Genomic DNA, 18,750 nt, shown 5'->3' with positions numbered 1-18,750 from the left:
CTGCCAAAGCAGTATGGGGCTTTCAATCATGGAGCCATCTCTTTAACACCAATACTAACTTTTTGCAGCCTTATAATCACTCACACATGCGCGCACACACACACACACACATACACACACACAGTCACACACACACAGGTCTGCTTGCCTATTCTGCGGGGTTTGCAGGTGTGTGCAGCCATACCCGCTGTTTACATGGGTGCTGGGGACCATCTCCCCAGCCCTTCAGGCCCATTTTCAAGGTCTCCTGTATTTAAACATGGATTCTGTTTTGTGGTGGTGTCTATTTCTGGCTTTCTATTTGTTGTTGGTTTGCTGTGTTTTTGCCCTTTCTTTCTGGTTTTTGAGACAGGGTCTCACTAGATAGCCCTGGCTGTCCTGGAACTCACTATGTAAACCAGGGTGTCTTGGAACTCACAAAGATCCACCTGCCTCTGTCTCCTGAGTGCTGGGATTAAAGGTGTGCACTATCATACCTAGCCATGCTTTGTGTTTTTGCGTTTGAGCCTTTCGCAGCCATGGGGACAAGGGAATGTGAAAGATGGTCATTAGAATGCCTTCACTGTCCACTCACAAACAGCACTGTTGCTTAAGATTTAACTTTTTAAAATTTCCTTATGTTTACATGAGGTTGTGCATTTTCCAGGTGGTATGTCAGTATGGCTGTGTGTCTTTTTTTTTTTTTTTTTTTTTTTTGGAGACAGGGTTTCTCTGCATAAGGATCCTGGCTGTCCTGACTGACCAGGCTGGCCTCAAACTTGGAGATCCACCTGCTTCTGCCTCCCAAGTGCTGGGGTTAAAGGCGTGTGCTACCACCACTCGGCTTGGCCTTATTTATTTTTAATGAAGTGTTTGGGCCTATCTGTGCACATGGGCGTGTCTGTGCCTATGGATGCCAGAAAAGGACAGTGTATCCACTGGAAACAAACTTATTGTCACCTGAGTTGTGGGATGTGGATACTGGAATCAAACTCCTGTCCCTTGAAGGAGCAGTATGTACTCTTAACTGCAAAGCTATCTCTTCAGCCCCAAGATAATTTGTTATGAGTATGTTTTTCCCTGTCAGTCTGGTCCCACCACCGCACCAGCCCCAAATAACACACAGAGATGCTATATTTGATATAATTCTGTTGGACTGTTACTAGTTTCTTATCAGCTAGCTCTGTCTTAAATATTAACCCATTTCTGTTAATCTAAGTATTTCCACGTGGTCTCATCTTACTGGAGAAAGAGGCTGGCATTCTTCTGTCTTCGTTCTCCTCATCTCCTAGTCCCGCCTATCTTCCTTTCCTATTGGCCAACAGTGCTTTATTCATTAACTAATAAGAGAAACATATTTATAGAATGACATCTGCCATCAATAATTCCTTTGTAAACGACATTGGGAAATGAAAAAGATGGATGCCCACAAAACCAAATACTTTCTAAGTATTATCAAGCCCAGCTACTTTGAAGACAAGACGAAATGCCCAAATTAGCCAAAGGAATAGTGTTCAGATGTCAAAAATATGAATTCACTTTAGGCGACCAGGTTAAACATTTTCAGTTTTCTGGGTTTTTTTTTTTTTTTCTTTCTTTTTGGTTTTTTGAGACAGGGTCTCTCTGTGGCTTTGGATGCTTCCTGGAACAAGCTCTTGTAGACCATGCTGGTCTCAGATTCACAGAGATCTGCTTGCCTCTGCCTCTCCAGTGCTGGGATTAAAGGTGTGTGCCACCACCACCTGGCAATGGGTTTTGTGTTTTAAGACCAGGTCTTGCTTTGTAGTCCCAGCCAGCCTTGAATTCAGGATTCTCCTGCTCCAACCTAGGGTGAGACTTTGAAGTGCCTGGTGAATTTGCCGTCTCTCCACACACTAGAGTCTTTTACACTGAATTCAATCAGTTTTTCACACTTCAGTTCTCCAGTTCAGAATAGATGTAATCAGGGTTATTACCCACACAACTCTCTGAAATTGAAAAGGGAAAGTAACTCAGTAACCTCAAGCTAGAGTGCAGACAAAGTCTAAATGGAATCCCATTTCAGCGGTATGGGCTCAGTGGGTATCAGCAACTGCCACCCAGCTTGATGACCTTAGTTCTATCCCAGGGTCCCTCAGGGAGGACAGGGAGAGCTGACTCCAAGTTATCCTCAGACTTCCAAGGAGTCCCAGCAGTCCCCTCATCTCAGCCCTGGGGTCACAGGCCCAGACGTGGCTGTGCCCAGCTTTTTGCACCAGAGCTTGGGATCCAAACTCAGGTCCTCATGTGAGGTAGACAAGTGCTCTCAGCGGGAGAGCCATCTGCCCTGTCTCCCCCCCCCCATTTCTCCTGGAAAATGTTTTAGAACTGACCATAAATCCTCTTCTTGGGGGTTTTTTGATGTTTTTTTTCATTCTTATTTTAATTTTGTGTGTGTGAGAGGTATATGTGTAAGTGGGCACAGGTGCCCTTGGAGGCCAGGTGCTGAAGTTACAGGGGTTGTGAGCTGCCTGACACTGAGTGTGGGAAGTGGACACAGGTCCTCTGGAAGCACAGTACATGCTTGTAAATGCCAAGCCACCTCTCCGCCTGTCTTGGGTGTATTGAGAGGGTGGTCCCTACCTTGTCTCCTCCTCCCTCCTCTCCACCTGATGTACCTGTGGGAGCTGTGGCTTGGTTACTGCTGACTTGCTAAGAACCTGGGGTCCCCATCCTGACACAGCCCCTGCTCACAATGATGTCACAGGGACTCTTGTCTCATCCCAACAGCATCTCTTGTCCCCATCATGACTCACCTTGTCCCCTGGGTGCCACTTCCTTGAAGACTGGAGTGGCATAGTGTAGCTCCTGGGGTGGTCTGGCCTCTGGGGGGGGAACAAAACAATTCATTGTGTTACTGGGCCAATTCTTGGATCCTCTGACCATGTGATGGGTGGCGGCCTGGGGTCTAGAGAGAACGCTTTCTTTCCCTTTGGGGGGTGTGGAAATGTGTTGCTATCAATCCAGTTCTGATCTAGGCTCCTGTTTGGCAAGAAGGGAATGGCAGAAATCGGAAGCTGGTGTGTCAGGACTGGCACAGTACTCAGAGCGTGGCTGGGGCTCTGTTGAGCTGGCTGGGACAGAGCCCCTTAGTTAGGCCCTTCTACCATGAAGCATCCAATATGCAATGTCTGATTTCATAAGTGACTAAATATTGTATGGTATGGTGACTCTAGCTAATCATTAAACGCCACAATCTTGAAAACTGCTAAGGGAGCAGTTTTGTGTTTTCTCACTCACACTAGCATTTGGCTGGCATGTGTGGAGCCCTGGGTTTGATCCCAAGCATTGCAAAAAACAAACAAGCAGACAAACAAGCCACCATTGGGCAGTGGTGGCATACACCTTTAATCCCAGCACTCTGGAGGCAGAGGCAGGTGATCTCTGTGAGTTTGAGGCCAGCCTGGTCTACACAGAGAGTGCCAGGAAAGCCAGAGCTACATGGAGAAACCCTGTCTTGAAAAAATGAACAAAAAAATATGACCATGAAAGACTTTGCGGTACAACATGCTTCATCCCAAGTTAATATAAAGTCGTCTTGAAAATATGTAAAGGCTAAAATGGCCAATTGGTGACATGTTGCATCTGGAGAATAAAATGGGAGATGGAAGGCAGAGGTGGGAAGGAGATAGGATACTCTGTGATGTTGCTTCCTTTTTTCCCTTTTAAACCCATGTAATGGGGGATGTCCTTCTGTATGCTATGAATATGTGTTTCTCTTATTGACTGATGAGTAAAAGCTGATTGACCAGTAGCCAGGCAGGAAGTATAGGCAGGGCTAGCAGATTAGGCAGATACCATGTAGCTGCCAATAGAGTAACATGCCAGAGCATTACGGGTAAGCCACAACCTGGCAATACATAGTTTAATAGAAATGGGTTAGTAATTAGGAGAGAGCTATCCAATAGGAAGCCTGAGCCATTGGCCAAATAGTTTATAATTACTAGAAGCCTCTGTGTTTATTTGGAACTGAATAGCTATGGAACCCGGCAGGACAGAAACTCTGTCTTCACCCATGTCTCTGGAGAATCTTTTTTTCTTTTAATTTTTTTTTAAATTTTTTTTTAACTGGAGAATCTTTAAAAGAGTAATTTTTTAAATAACCAGCATGTGTAGAGTACTTGTTTAGCATGTGTGACACCTTGGGTTCAAGTTCCAGAACAATGTATATGTATGTGTATATGCATATGTATATGTACATATGCATATAGTCACCCCCAAACCAACCAACCAAACTCATCAAAACAGCCAGCCAGGCCCCTGACCTGTTTGAGTTTCACAGATGTTTGCATACAGCTCGCCTTGCGTGGGTGCAACTCCAGAACCCTTGGACTCCTCTCTCTGAGCTTTTCCTGCCAAGTAAAAAAAAGTCACAGAGTCATCACATTGAACCAATTTAGACATGTTTATCTTGTCTTCTCTGCCAAGGGGCAGAATCTTCCCTGATTCTAAGTGACATGCCTCAGTGCTGGCCTCAAGTAATGAGGGAAACAATCATAGGTTCGTAACAACACCCATTCCTCTGACCCAGGGGCCCCCTGACCAAGCCCTGTGAGGTCTTAGCCTATATATTGTATTGGAAATAGACACATTTAGTAGGAAGCCTTGAGTCATCTTCAAGAGATGAGCGATGCAATTAAGTTCTATATCAGCAGAAATTTAAAAAAAATTTTTTTTTCTTTTTTGAGACAGGGTTTTTCTGTGTAGCCCTGGCTGTCCTGGAACCTGCTATGTAGACCAATCAGGCCTTGAACTCAAGATATCTGCCTGCCTCTGCCTCCTGAGTGCTGGGATTAATGGTGTGCACAACTTTCTTTTCTTTCTTTCTTTCTTTCTTTCTTCCTTCCTGTTTTCTTTGAGACAGGGTTTCTCTGTGAAATAGTCATAGCTATCCTGGAATTCATTCTGTAGACCAGGATGGCCTCAAACTCACAGAGATCTACCTGCCTCTGCCTCTCTAGTGCTGAGATTAAAGGCGTGTGCCACCACCGCCAGGCTACAAATGCTGTTTTATGCAAATCTAGATATTTCTCCACACATGTGCCCAGTGAAAAGGCCACTTTGAAATCTTTACCAGAGAAGGCCTTAGAGGTAAATCAGGGAAGGCTTCTAGCTGGATGGTAAAGGGTTTCTTACTGCAATTGTGCATCAAGTGGCAAGAGAGGACCGATTCCCATCCAATTTCACATGCCGAGCTTCCTGAAGGTCGCTGAGAAAGGAAAGGCTCCACCCTGTGATGGGTGTCTGCTCTGGACCAACTATATGATACACAGTGAGCTTCAGGAGCCTCTTGCTATAAACAACGATATCCATCCATGCACAGCCATGCACTTTATAGAAGATGCACACTCAAGCATGGGCGGAAGGGTGGGGAAATGATATTAGATATGCATACAGATCACTGCTCCTCAGCCTAAAAAACAAACGAAAGACTTTCTGACATGCACAGGAAGCCAAGACCATAGGACGGCCCCTGGGGACGTGCCACAGTTGGTAGAGCCCTCAGCTAGCAAGCAGGAAGCCCTGAGTTCATTCTGCGCACCTGCAATGCAGCCACTCGAGGGGCCCAGAAGTTCAAGGCTACCCTCAACTACATGGTGAGTTTGAGACCAGCCTGGGATGCAGGTGACTCTGTCACAAAATAAAACAAAGACCCAACTGCTGCGGGATTCCACTGGAATGGAGCCTAGAATAGCTGGAGCTGTAGAGACAACATAGACTGGTGGCTGCCGGGCAGGGAAACAGGACGAGGAATTATCTCAGGGCAGTGGGTTGCAGCCTGGGAGGCGGACAAAGGTGTGGTCTCACAACAGAGCCAAGGGTGTGATTCCATGTAGAGCTCTGGTTTAGCAAATGACATACCGTTATTAAAAAGGGGGGGGGGATAAAGTTGCAAACTTCATTGTGTGTATATTTTTAGCATAATTTTATAAAGACAGGCTGGGATGCGGCTCTGTTGGGGGATTGCTTGCCTGGGACACATGAAGTCCTGGGTACCATCCCTACTGTCAAAGGAAGTGCATGGAGGGACATGTGCTTGTAATCCCAGCACTGGATCAGAAGTCATGGTGAGGGCTGGAGAGATGGCTCAGTGGTTAAGAGCACTGACTGCTCTTTCAGAAGACCTGGGTTCAATTCCCAGCACCCACATGGCAGCTCACATGTAATTGTCTCTAACTCCAGTTCCAGGGGACCTGACATCAATGGCAAAACAGCAATGTACATAAAATAAATGAATTTAAAATTCCTTAAAAAAAAAAAAAAAAAAAAAAAAAAAAAAAGAAGTCACAGTGAGTTTGAGGCCATCCTGGTCTACAAGAGACCCAGCCTCAAAAAAAAAAAAAAAAAAAAATTATAAGTCAGGAGTGGTGGAACACACTGTAAGCCCAGCATTCCCAAACTAAGACAGGAGTATCATTGTGAGTTCAAAGCCAACCAGGTATACATAGCAAGAGCCAATCACAAAATTAAAGTATAAATGTTATTAATTCTAATTCCGGCTTGGAAATTGGACACGTAGAGCTGTGTGAGTCATGTCCAGGTGAGGGCTGTGTGTAAGTTGTGTCCAGGTGAGGCTGGCTCTCCAGACAACCTCCATCAGAAGGGCCTCACTGAGGGCTTGAAGGGCGTGTGCCTCTGAGCCTCATGAGGTCTGTCTGCACCTCATCATTTCTCAACTCTTATTTTTGTTTGTTTTCTCAAGACAGGGTCTGTCTGTAGCCCTGGCTGTCCTGGACCTCACACGGTAGATCAGGCTGGCCTCAAATCCCAGCTCTGCCTGCCCCTGCCTCCCAAGTGCTGGGATTAAAGGTGTGCCTGACCACCACCTGGCTTCTCTCTCTTTTTAGTTTTTTTGTTTTTTAATGACATTTAGTTTTGTGTGAGTGTGTGGAAGCCAGAGGGCAGCTCACAGGGGTTAGTTTCCCTTCCATTGTGTGGTTCCAGGGATCGAACCCTCTTCCTCTTCTCCCCATGCCATAAGTGTATATGTATGTATATACACTTGGTATGTGCCTGGTGCCCACCAAGGTCAGAAGAGGGCATCAGATTCCCTGAACTCAGGTGCTGGGATTGAGTGCTTCTAACTGCTGAGCCATCTCTCCAGTCTCTCCTTCCCACCCCCCACCTCCCCCCAGCTTCATTTCTGACTCTTGTCCCATCCCTCCCTGCTGAGTCTGAACCTCACAGGGAGAACTTACCTTTTTTGTATTTTGGTTGAATCAAAAAAACCAGAACTAGGATTATTGCCAGTAGCCCCAGTAACACCCCTGGGAGTAACTGTGACAGCAGACATGAAGGACAGCTATCTTCTTCTGTAAGAAAATAGTGTTCATAGGTCACCACTGGCAATGACACTGGCCTAGTAAGTGCTCTAGGAAAGGCCATCATGGCTGTCTCCTGAGTTAACCATCACCGTGTGCCCCGTGAGAGTTCCCTTGTTGGGCCATGGAGTTCTTAAAGTTATAACCTTGGTCCTGCCCCCCACCCCATGGCACCACAGAGCAGCACAGATCCAACCCTGAAGTTCTGGGCTGCTCTGCAATGCTCTCTAGAGCTCACTGGCCAGCCTTTCTAACCAAACCAGTGAGCTCCAGTTTGGTGAGAGACCCTGTCTCAAAACGTAGTGGACAGCAATCAGGATGGCATGCCACACAGACCTCTGGTCTCCTAAGTATCTGTATACACATGTGCACACTCAACACACACACACACACACACACATCACACAAACCACAGACAAACACACACATACACCACACACACATACCACAAACACCCACACACACCACACATATATACACCATACACATAGATACTACACACACACATATACACACCACACACATAGATACCATATATACACACACCACACACATAGACACCATATACACACACATACCACAAACACACACACACATACACCACACACATAGATACCACACACATACACACCATACACACACACACCCCACACTCATACATACACCACACACACACACACACACACACACACACACACACACAAAACAATGTAATCCCAGCCCTCAACAGGCTGAGAGGCAGGAGGATTATCAGAATTTCAAGGCCAGCCAGGCTCCAGACCTAATCATGGGGAAAGAAAGAAAAAAAGCTAAGTGAGGTAGGATATATTTGTAATCGGGAGGCTGAAGTAGAATCATGAGTTTCATGGGCTGTACAGGGATTTCCTGTCCCCAAAACTGAAACAGTGAAGAGGGTGAGAAGTACTAAAGACCCAGCATCTCCAAGGAGACACAGTCTAATATGGGTGTAACTATGCTGCATGGGCTACTCGGACCTCAGAAGAGGAAGGCATGGCTAGGAACACTAGGAATAGGGCGGGGTCGGGTCTCACCATCATACCCATTTCTGCCCTTGATGTGGGAAGCAATTTCGTCTAGTGTGTGACGCTACCAGGGACTCTACATTTGGAAACAAGAGGCCCAAACAGGAGGTGGATCAGGGCAGAAGCAGCTGCAGTTTCTAGAAATGCAGAGTCTGCTGAAGGAACTCAGGGAAAGAACATATCAAGGTGAGCTAGCCTGAGAGGCAACATGCATCGTGGAGATGCAGATTGATTGGTCTGGGGCTGGCAAGATGGCTCAGCAGGTAAGGCGCGGTGACGCAAGCCCCTTGACCTGAGTTCAAGCTCTGAGACCCACATTATGGAAGCAGAGGACAGTCAAAGCTGGCCTCGGACATTCACTTAAGGCCACATGCATAAGGGAGCACACACATAATAAACTAAATAAAATCAGTTTAGACCAGTTTCCAACTGATTGAGTAGGGCAGTTGCCAGATCTAGAAGGATGGAAGTGGGTACCAACCATACTGAGTACTCTGGTACACAGACCAACCCCTTACTCCAGCTCACCAGCCTCAAGGCGAATGGCCAGCTGAGGGGCCGCACACACAGCTGGGGGCCATATAATAGCTAACCTGACTAACCGTGTACAGTGTGACACAAGCCAGGTGCTGGGAATTGGAGCAGGGAGCAAGGCCACCTCTTGGCTTCAGGGAACTGATGTGCAGACTTCATGGTCTATTATTTCTTCTCTTGAACTTGCTATGTAGCTGAGGCTAGCTTTGAATTCCTGATTCTCCTGCTTCCAATTCCCGCATGCTGGGATTACAGGTGTGTGCAACACACCTGGATATTTATTTATTCTATTTTTTTTGTGGGGGGGGGCGGTTCAAGACAGGGCTTCTCTATGTGGCCCTGGCTGTCCTGGAACTCACTCTTGTAGACCAGGCTGGCCTTGAACTCTGATTCACCTACCTCTTTTTCCTGAGTGCTGGGATAAAAGGCATGAGCCAGCTTACTCATTAAGGATGACTATAATCAAAGAGTTTGTGTAGTGTGCATGTACAAGCCAAAAGGCAACTTAGGGGAGTTGGTTCTTTCTACCATGTAGTGCAGGGGCCAAACTTAAATTGTCAGACTTGGTAGCAAAGCAAGCACCTCTGCTCACTGAGTTTGAGTCTGTCAGTAACGGTCCAGTTCCAAGTATAAGGTGGAGGGCTGGCTCTGTTTTAAACCAAAAGTATCGTTTTTCTCTGTGTTTCCATTCCATATAGAATTCAGTTGTGCCATACTTTTACTTCCTCCAAAAAACAGAAGCCCTGCTAAATTGATTCAAGAGAAACGAAAAAGAGGAACTACAGGGCTCTCTGATCACTGTCAAATCTGACTCTTTTTCTTTTTTAGTTTTTCCAGACAGGGTTTCTCTGTAGTTCTCTGTAGCTTTGCAGTCTGTCTTGGAACTCGCTCTATAGACCAGGCTGGCCTCAAACTCACAGAGATCCACCTGCCTCTGCCTCCTGAATGCTGGGATTAAAGGCATGCGCCACCACTGCCCGGCTCCGACTCTTTTTCTACAGTTTGGTTTTTTTTTTTTTTTATAGATTTCTTTAGTTTTGTTTATTTATTTATTTATTTTTGCTTTATGAGACCGGGATTCTCTATGTAGTCTTAGCTGTCCTGGAACTTTCGTAAGAGTCACCCTTGGTTACCTACATAAGTGAGTGCAAAGCCACGTAGGCTACAGGAGAGTCTGCTTCCAAAGAAAGAAGGAAATGGCCAAGGTCACAGGCAAAGAGCAAACTAGCCGCAGAGCTGGGCCCCCATCTCCCACTACTCCAGGCTCCTCCAAACTTGAGCCTTGTGTCTGAAGCTTCCCCTGGGCTCACACACTTCCCTGACCTTCAACTGTCCTGATCCAGCTGAGTTCCCACCCCAAGCGAGCGCTCTGAGGCTCTGAGCACACCGAGGACTTAGACCAGAGCCCTCTTTTCCCGTCTCCCCACATAACTAGCTTCTTCTTCTCATTCTTCCAGCCCCCTGGACAGGCCCTCCTACCTCACCTAGGCGGGCCCTTCTCCAGGCCTTAACCTTTCTCCACACTGCCCGTTTCCTTTACAAGAGCCGGCGCAACTTGTGAGCCATTTGTCTGGGTTTTCTGTCTTCCCCCTAGAGCAGAGTTTCCATGAGGGCAGAAACCAAGCAACATAAATCAGGGTGTGGTGCATCCAGGTTCTCCATAAGGGAATCCCTGACCAAGGAACCCGGTGCTTAAGGCTCTAGGGACATAAGCATGTCATAGGTATCACTGATGTCCTGGAAGGACACAGCTTGAAACAAACAACAGCCTGCACCAAGTGTGCAGTCAGTAGAGACGTATGTATCTGTGAGACTTCATTGAGGACGATTGTGTTTTGTAATTCATCAAACAGTTTGCTGGGACAGAGTGTCACTTGAATAAACTGCTGGAAGGCCACATGCAGCCTTACCATGTAGGGTAGGGGGCTCTGGGGAGCCACAGGGTACCACATTCCATCTCCGTGTGTCTCCTCCCGCTCAATCCTGTGACAGTCACAATGACCACTTAGTTTATGTTCAGACTACTGTCCTACCTGGAGCCCATAGCATGATACTCCTGTAAAAACCCATACCTTTAGCTGTGCTGGCCAATAGTGCCGTCAACTTATTCAGGTCTAGAATCTGCTATGAATTAATTTCTGGGCAAGTCATGATGGATTATATAGACGAGGTTAATTGAGATGGATAGATCCACCCTAAGTGTGGGTGGTATCATCCCATGGGGAAAATCCCAGAAAGAGAAAGTAGCCTGGTAGCACATGCCTTTAACCCCAGCACTTGGGAGGCAGAGGCAAGTAGATGGATCTCTGTGAGTCTAAGCCAGTCTGGTAGACATAGTGAGTTCCAGGCTAGCCAAGGGTACATGATGGGATTGTCTTAAAAAAAAAAAAAGTTAATTAATAATCACTAAATTTTCAAAATAAGAGAAAGAAAACTGAGCACAGGATTCACACACACACAGACACTTCCTGTATGTGGGTGAAATGTAATCTGCCACCTTCTGCTGCTGCTACTGTAACTGTCCCTGTCACGACTGTGTCACTGGGAACTTTGAACCCAAACAAACCCTTCTTTAGAATGTTTTTGCCAGATGTTTTGTCATAGCAACAAAACAAGTGATGGCCCCTGAGGAAAGTATGCCCTGCCAGATTAGATTAGATTAGGACATTTGTACCCTCTAATTTAGAGCCAGTGGCCTGCATTCCCGTCTAACAAAGCTTTCTGTAAAGGTGGACTAGTCACTAGTACCTGTGACTCTTGAATGCTTAAAATGTGACTAGACTATGGCACTGAGGGTTTTTATTTTATTTATTCTATGACAAGGTCTCACCGCGTAACCCTGCCTAGTCTAGAACTCGCTCTGTGACTTCCAGGGATCAAAGTCAGACTTGTATAGCAAGCACCTTTACCCCACTGAGCTACCTTGCCAGCCCTGGAATGTTTTACTGTCGTTTTGATTAGTTTGAATTTAATTTTGTGTGAATACATGTGGCTTGTGGCTCCCATGCTGACAGACCTGGAGAACCAGTGGTCCCTTATGAGTTCTGACCAGACTGCAGGTATAATGTTTAGGTTCCTTCTCTCACTCTCCTAGGGACTCATTGTCAAGGTCACCACAGATGGGGCTGAGGGAAGCATGGCACGGGAAGGCAAGGGAGAGAAAAATGCAATGCATAGGTGTGGCTGGGCGGGAAGGGTGCTGGCTCCGGGGCTTCAAAGCAGGAGATTGGTGAGCTGGCTAATCTTGGTTAGATGAGGGAGGGACTAGGAGATCAGTGAAGCACTTCCACAGAGGATTAGCTAAGTGGGGAAGACCCTCTCCAATGTGGGAGCACCATCCTTTAGACTGAGGACCAAGCAAGAGTAAGAAAAAAAAAAAAAAAAAAAAAAAACCTGCAGCAACTGCTCTAAACTGATGAGCCATGTGTCCTGTCCCTTCCTTCCCCCATTCTTGAGTGTCTTCAACTGTCAAGAGCTCTTCATAGCATCAGAGAGTCCCTTCAGTCCCCCAACTCTAACCCCCTCTGTATGGCGAGAGGCACTTACCGCTGATTGTGAAGTTGAGCTCCGGACTATATTTCTGCAAGTTGGAAACGTTGGTTTTGCATTTGTAGGGGCCTGTTTCATTGGTGTTGGAGATCTTCAGGTAAAAAGTCACAGCTTCCGCTCTTGTTTTCTTGGTTTGTAGGTGTTTCTTACCCAAAAATAGCGAATAGGTGATATTCATTGATGAGTTCTTGCTGGAACAAGACAGAGATACATTTTGGCCCATCCTGACCGAATTCACACTTGAGTTCAAATCTGGAGAAGGTAATTCTGGAAAAACAAAAGAATGATACAGCAGTCTTCATTAAATCCGCTGGACAGGGCTAGGGCTGTAGTTCTGGGTGGTGGAGTGCTTGCCTAACATGCACCAAGGCCTGAGTTCCACCCCGGCACAACATAAATCAGGCATGCAAATTCCAGCTCGTGGAGGATGGAAGCAAGAAGGACCATCCTTAGCCATACAGGGAGTTCAAAGGCAGGCTGGTTTCCAGGAGATCCGTGTGATGGTTAATAATGACAAGTTGACAGGCTCTAGGGTCACAGGAGACTGCCTTTGGGATGCCTGTGAGGAAGTTTCTATGTTACATTAATTGGGGTGGGAAGACCCACTCCGAATGGGTGACCCATCAAAGGTCTGAGTCCCTAGACTGAATAAAAAGAAGCCAAGGACAGGGAGCTGAGCATCCATTTCTCTCTGCTTCCTAACGGTGGAAGCTCAGGCCCCTGCCATCGTGACTTCCCAGCCGTCACAGGTGGTATATCCCCTTGGCTGTGAGCCCAGGTTGGACCTTCTTCCCTTCGGTTGCTTCTTGTCTTGTTTAGTCACAGGGGTGAGAGAAGTAACAAACCCTGCTCTCCTTCTCAAAACAGAAACAAACACCTTAGGACAAATTAGTTTCCCCAGTCAACCCCAATCTTTTCTTTGTAGCAGGAATTCTACTTGGTCTTAATAATAAAAAACCCAGGGTCAGATAATGGGGTTAATGATGAAGATCAGAGAAGCAAAGCCCAGCCACTAATGAGTTCTCACATCTACCAATGCTCAGACCAAAGGGGTTTGTCTGTCCTCAGACTGCATGGGCTCCTCCTGCCTTATATTCCTCTCTCCGCAACAGCCAGGAGTGACAACTGTCTCTGTCCCCCTAGTGCTGGGATTAAAGGTGTGGGATCCCAAGTACTGGGAATCAGCTTTGTGTGAGCTCTGTTTCTCTTTTAGACAGATTCAATCTCATGTAGCCCAGGCTGGCCTTGAACTAACAGAGATCTCTCTGTGTCTGTCTCCCGAGTGCTGGGATTAAAGGTGTGTACCACCACTGCCTGGCCTCTGTGGCTAACTAGTGTGGCTAGCTTTGTACTCTGATCTTCAGTCGAGCTTTATTTGTTAGCTCATAAACAAAATGTCACATTTCTTTGTTCTTCAGGTGTGCCAGAGGCCACCTGGTTTGCAAACCATGTTCCATATTGTGGTTCTGTTTGCCTTCCCCCAGATGAAGAGTCCTTCTGGCACACCCTTTTTTTTTTTTTTTTTTTTTTTTTTGGCTTTAACAAGGGCTTTCACTTCCCTTTGTATTGCTTCAGGTAAGAGCTGCCAACATTTCTTATCATGGACTACTTTCCCATAAGCCAGGGACAGACCTGAAGCCTTGACACCTTCCCCACAAATCCAGTTCCCATGACAAGTCCTTTTCTGCTCTTTTTCCGGATGCCCCCAGACTCCACTGGGTCTGTCTTTCCCAGTTGTAATCACAGCTGTAAATTCAGCACTTGGGGGACAGAGGCAGAAGGATAGAGAATGCAAGGTCAGTCAGTCTCTGCTATGTAGTGAGATCTAGGCCAGACCAGGCTATACCAGACTGCCTTCAGTAAGGCCTCTTAGAATTCCTTGATCTCTGTCTGCTGTGGCTTTGGTAGCCAGTCTGTAACCTGTATACATACATACATACACACACACACACACACACACACACACACACACACACCATTCTTTTGAGACAGGGTTTCTCTGTGTAACCCTGGCTGTCCTGGAACTTGCTATGTAGACCAGGGTGGCCTCAAACTTGGAGATCTGCCCTCCTCTGCCTCCTGAGTGCTGGCATTAAACGTGTGCACCACTATTGCTTGCTGGCTCTCCACGTATATATTTACTGTAAGGTGTGTAATGTATGACCAGAGTGTCGATGTTAAATTTAAAATTGGAATAAAAGAACCTGTGTTTTTTTTTAACTGCCAGCTATCAAGGAAGATCAGGACTACCTGGAAAATTACAGCCAACATAGCTTGTGAATTTATTGCTGTTCAATAAATCCTGACATCATAGACAGACATAAACATATCCATCTAGGCTTCTCCTTTGTGTGCTCAGCCACACTCAGCACTTAAGAGGTTGAAACAGAAGGATTCCTATGAGTTCAACATAGCCTGGGCTACATAGTGAATGCTAGTCTATGTAGCCAGATCCTATCACAAACACTCCGTAAAAACAAAAGCAGTGGTGCCGCACACCTTTAATCCCAGCACTTGGGTGACAGAGGCAGGCAGATCTCTGTGAGTTCGAGGCCAGACTGATCTACAGAGCCAGTTCCAGGACGGCCAGAGCTACACAGAGAAACCCTGTCTCAAAAAACAAACAAACAAACAAAAAGCCAACAACAACAAAAGCAAAAGAAAACAAAACAAAGCAAAAAAAAAAAAAAAAAAACCAAAACCAAAACAAAACCACCAAACAATCCAACTACTGACACTGGATGCTTCTGGAAGGAGAGGGGAGACAGGCTGGGACTACGAGACAGCACTGTCAATCCCATGTGGGTAGCGTGCACTGAAGAAGTGTTATATGTCGGAAGCCGTGCAGAGGAGTAAGCACAGACGAAAGAGACCAAACTCAAAAGCGATCAGTGTGTGTGCCCCGGCGAAGCATGCCAGGCTCAGCTCAAAATGCCCTGAGCCAGTGGCGGAGTTCCTCCTGTGCAGAGTACTAGTTGCTTGAATTTAGGGTGTGTTTGAGTGGGCGTGGTGGCACACACCTGTAATCCCTCTGCCTTGCTAACCCTTTAGATTACATTCCTAAAGCTAGCACCAAGGCTTATGTGGTCACTTCCTCCCATCAAAACTTTGAAGTCCACTAATCAAAAGCCTCCTGTGGTTACCCCAATTAGCACACCCAATCAAGCACACCAACTCATCCTGACACAGGTCCCCCCTCCCTTTGTAAACCACCCATTTGCCTGTGGGTCAAGTCTGTCTCCTCTCGATCCAGAGGCTGTCCTTTGTCCTTTGTCCCTCCAGGGCAGCTACCCTTCCCCCTCGCTATTCCTTTTCTTTCTGGTGAACATCACTTTAGGAAATGAAACTTACCATTTGTGTTCATCTTCTTACAATCCACTGCAGCGTTCTGAACTAAAAGAGAAAAAGGTAAGATTAGCAAGAACTCATTTTCCACATGGTGTTTTAGAGAGCTGATTTTTGTCTTGTTTGGTTTTCGCCTTTGTTTTTTTGAGACAGGTTCTCATCATGTAGCTCTCTCTGGCTGTCCTGGAGCTCCCTCCGTAGACTAAGCTGGCCTCACCCTCGCAGGGATCCTCCAGCCTCTGCCTCCGGAGTGTTGGAATTAAGGGTGTGTGCCACCACCACGCAGGGCCTGAGAGGTAATTCTTAAAATTTTGAATCAGGCTTACATGCGGTAGAAAGAAAAACAGCCCCGAGGAACAGTTTGCCCAGCCAGTGCCTCGTTCCATTGAATGGGTAACCGCCACTGTTACCCATCCTGATAGTGCTACTGCAGAGTGGGGTGTGGCTTCTTAAGATTCCTCTTCCCCAGGCCTCGGCCTCAAAGGAAGTGAGAGGGTTTAGACAAGTTTACACAACTTGACTCGCGACTGCTGGGTTTAACTGGCCTTCGAGGTACCCGAACAGGTGCTCAGCAGCTGCTCTGACAGAAAGCCCTACTTCCTCACTTGGACCTGTTTTGTGACGATAGTTCTTTATTCCTCTCTCTCTCCCCCCTCGCACTGGGATGGCTAAAAGTCGTGTTTTAAGTCTAAACCACTGTGCTGCAGGGCTCCTAATGCCTCTAACGTGTAGGCACCACTTGCTTAGGGACAGATAACTTACTGGAGGGCTGGGGGTTGTTCATGGAAAATTAAAAGCCCCTTGTTTTTACTTCTGGAAATGAACTTGGTTGCCCCGACTGCGCGGATGTGGTTGATCACACCTAAGCTGGAGGTACCAGGCAGGAAATATGCCAGGATGTATGCTTGCCCCTGATTGGACGAAGGTGGGAAGTATTTGCGTTTTGCCTTCATAAGCCTCTGACTAATGTCACACTTGGCTCAAAAGTTGTGGTAGTGGGCTTATTCTTGACCAGTGGGGTTAACAACACACTCCACCCTGTTCCTAGCCTATGAGGTGAGCCACAGGCTCCAACACTGTCTGTACATGTGGGTGTTCTTTGGGGCCCAAGAGAACATCTATCCCCGAGGAACTGAAGTTACAGGTGGTTGCGGAGTCCCCTGATGTGGGCACTGGGAGCTGAACTCAGGTCCTCTGCATTGCAGCAGGCACTCACCATGAGCCATGGCTCTTACCCAGCACAGCTATTTTTAAAGTTTCTTCTTGCAAAACACCAAGAGTGGCAGGCGCTGAGCCCCGCTGTGGTATTGGTGTCGGTGGTGTGGGTGGCACACACCACTCATGAGGCAGAAACACATAGATCTTTGTGAGTTCAAGGCCAGCCTGGTCTATAGAGTGAGTTCCAGGACAGCCAGGGCTACACAGAGAAACCCTGTCTCGAAAAACCAAACAAACAAAAAATATGCCTCTCAGTATTCAAATTAATTAATTTAAATAAATTACAAATAATAGCCCTTCCTGGAAAGATCCACCTGTGGCCTTTACCTGTCTCTGGGTAACACATGGCCTCGTAGACAGCAGTGCCTCCTTTCTTAAGATTAAGTAAGGAATATTTGAATATTTGGAAGAAACAGAAATAGCTGTAGGTGTACTTTACTTTGTCCCGGTAGCTGTTCCCAAATAACCACACAGAGACTTAAAGTTAATTATAAATGCTTCGCCAATAGCTTAAGCTCGTTTTAAGCTAGCTTTTACAACTTAAATTAACCCATTTCTATTTATCTATGTGCTGCCCAAGGCTCATTTACTTCATCTACATACTTCCCATCCTGCTTGCTCTGCTTCTCATGGCGTCTCTTCTGACTCTGCCTTTCTTCTTCCCAGCATTCCTAGGCCCAGAAAATCCTGCCTAGCCATCAGCAAGTCAGCTCTTTATTAACCAATGAGAGTAATACATATTCATATTGTGTGTTACCAGCAGTGCACCCCCCCACTCCCCAACCCCCCCACCCCCGCCAGCCTGGTCCCAGGGCTGTGTTAGCCCTCAAATAACACACAGAGACACTGTATTGGATATAAAGCTGTTGGCTTATTACTAGTGTTTCTATTGGCTAGGTCTGTCTTAAATATTAACCCATTTCTATCAATCTAAGTGTTTCCACGTGGTCTTATCTTACTGGAGAGATGGTCCGGACCTCTTCCTTCAAGCCCCATATTTTGACTCTCCTCCTACATCTTCAGGAATCCTCCTTGTCTCCTAGTCCCGCCTATCTTGCCTTCCCATTTGCCAACAGGGCTTTACCCATTAACCAATAAGAGAAACATATTTACAGAATGAAATCTCCCATCATCTCTTTTCTGTCTAAATAAAAAGAAGGGTTTTAACTTTACCATGGTAAAATATGTAACAAAACAGTTATCAAATAAGAACTATAGTTAACAATATTTAGTCCATTAACATTTAGTAAGATTTAAAGAAAATATTCCATCATCTATCCTATGTGTGAGTCTAAAGTCTTATATGTAACTTATCTTTAATCTTAACTAAGGAAAACTATAATCATAACAACCAGTCTTCAACTCCCTCAAAGACCACCGAAGGATAGTATATAAACTCTATAAATGACAGAGACAACTCGCTGCCTGGTCAGTCACCCAAAGTTCTTCTGTAATGTTCCATCTTCAGCCTATAAGCCATAGTGTGTCTGGCAGAGGAGTCTTTCCACTTATTGTCTCTGCCCTCAGGAATGCATTTTGGCTCCGAACCCTACAGCCTCACAAATCTTGAGGACAGTTTATCATTAACAGTGGCTCACGGTGGCAGCTATTATTTCTGGGCTTGGCTAGTCCTTATGGCAACAGGCTTTTCCTACCTGCTGTCCTTTAATCCCCTGGAGTATTATCACCCTCATTTTACATTTGCAGAAATTTGCTGAGAAAGTTTTGGTTTTGTGGGCATT

The 18,750-nt window shown here is 46.2% G+C and overlaps 1 protein-coding gene across 2 annotated transcripts; it reads right to left on the bottom strand.

Annotated features, from left to right (window-relative positions):
* Positions 1 to 683: 683 nt before the first annotated feature.
* Positions 684 to 16,232, bottom strand: Milr1 (mast cell immunoglobulin like receptor 1). 2 transcript variants are annotated; one of them, XM_051179356.1, is made up of 7 exons: positions 16,117 to 16,232; positions 15,797 to 15,838; positions 12,443 to 12,712; positions 7,197 to 7,310; positions 4,263 to 4,349; positions 2,754 to 2,822; positions 689 to 1,946 (listed from the first exon to the last, which is right to left on the bottom strand). In XM_051179356.1, exons 1-7 carry the CDS (start codon positions 16,202 to 16,204, stop codon positions 1,894 to 1,896), a joined length of 723 nt encoding a protein of 240 aa, XP_051035313.1. In that variant the 5' UTR covers positions 16,205 to 16,232; the 3' UTR covers positions 689 to 1,893. The 2 variants fall into 2 exon arrangements, with proteins under 2 accessions (XP_051035320.1, XP_051035313.1); XM_051179363.1 differs by lacking the exon at positions 7,197 to 7,310 and having other exon boundaries at positions 684 to 1,946.
* Between the last annotated feature and the right edge of the window lie 2,518 nt (positions 16,233 to 18,750).

Source organism: Phodopus roborovskii, unplaced genomic scaffold, assembly GCF_943737965.1.
Source record: "Phodopus roborovskii unplaced genomic scaffold, PHOROB, whole genome shotgun sequence".
Classification (NCBI taxonomy): domain Eukaryota; kingdom Metazoa; phylum Chordata; class Mammalia; order Rodentia; family Cricetidae; genus Phodopus; species Phodopus roborovskii.
This window is presented reverse-complemented; position numbering and strand designations above follow the sequence as displayed.

What these genes read in the sequence shown, in the direction of transcription:
- Milr1 (XM_051179356.1), bottom strand. Translation starts at nt 16,204, where the DNA reads ATGGGTAACAGTGGCGGTTACCCATTCAATGGAACGAGGCACTGGCTG. An exon ending in TGTTTTTCTTTCTACCGCAT is followed by an intron (nt 15,839 to 16,116) that starts GTAAGCCTGATT and finishes TTTCTCTTTTAG; the next exon opens with TTCAGAACGCTGCAGTGGAT. An exon ending in AGTGGCACCCAGGGGACAAG is followed by an intron (nt 1,947 to 2,753) that starts GTGAGTCATGAT and finishes TTTCAATTTCAG; the next exon opens with AGAGTTGTGTGGGTAATAAC.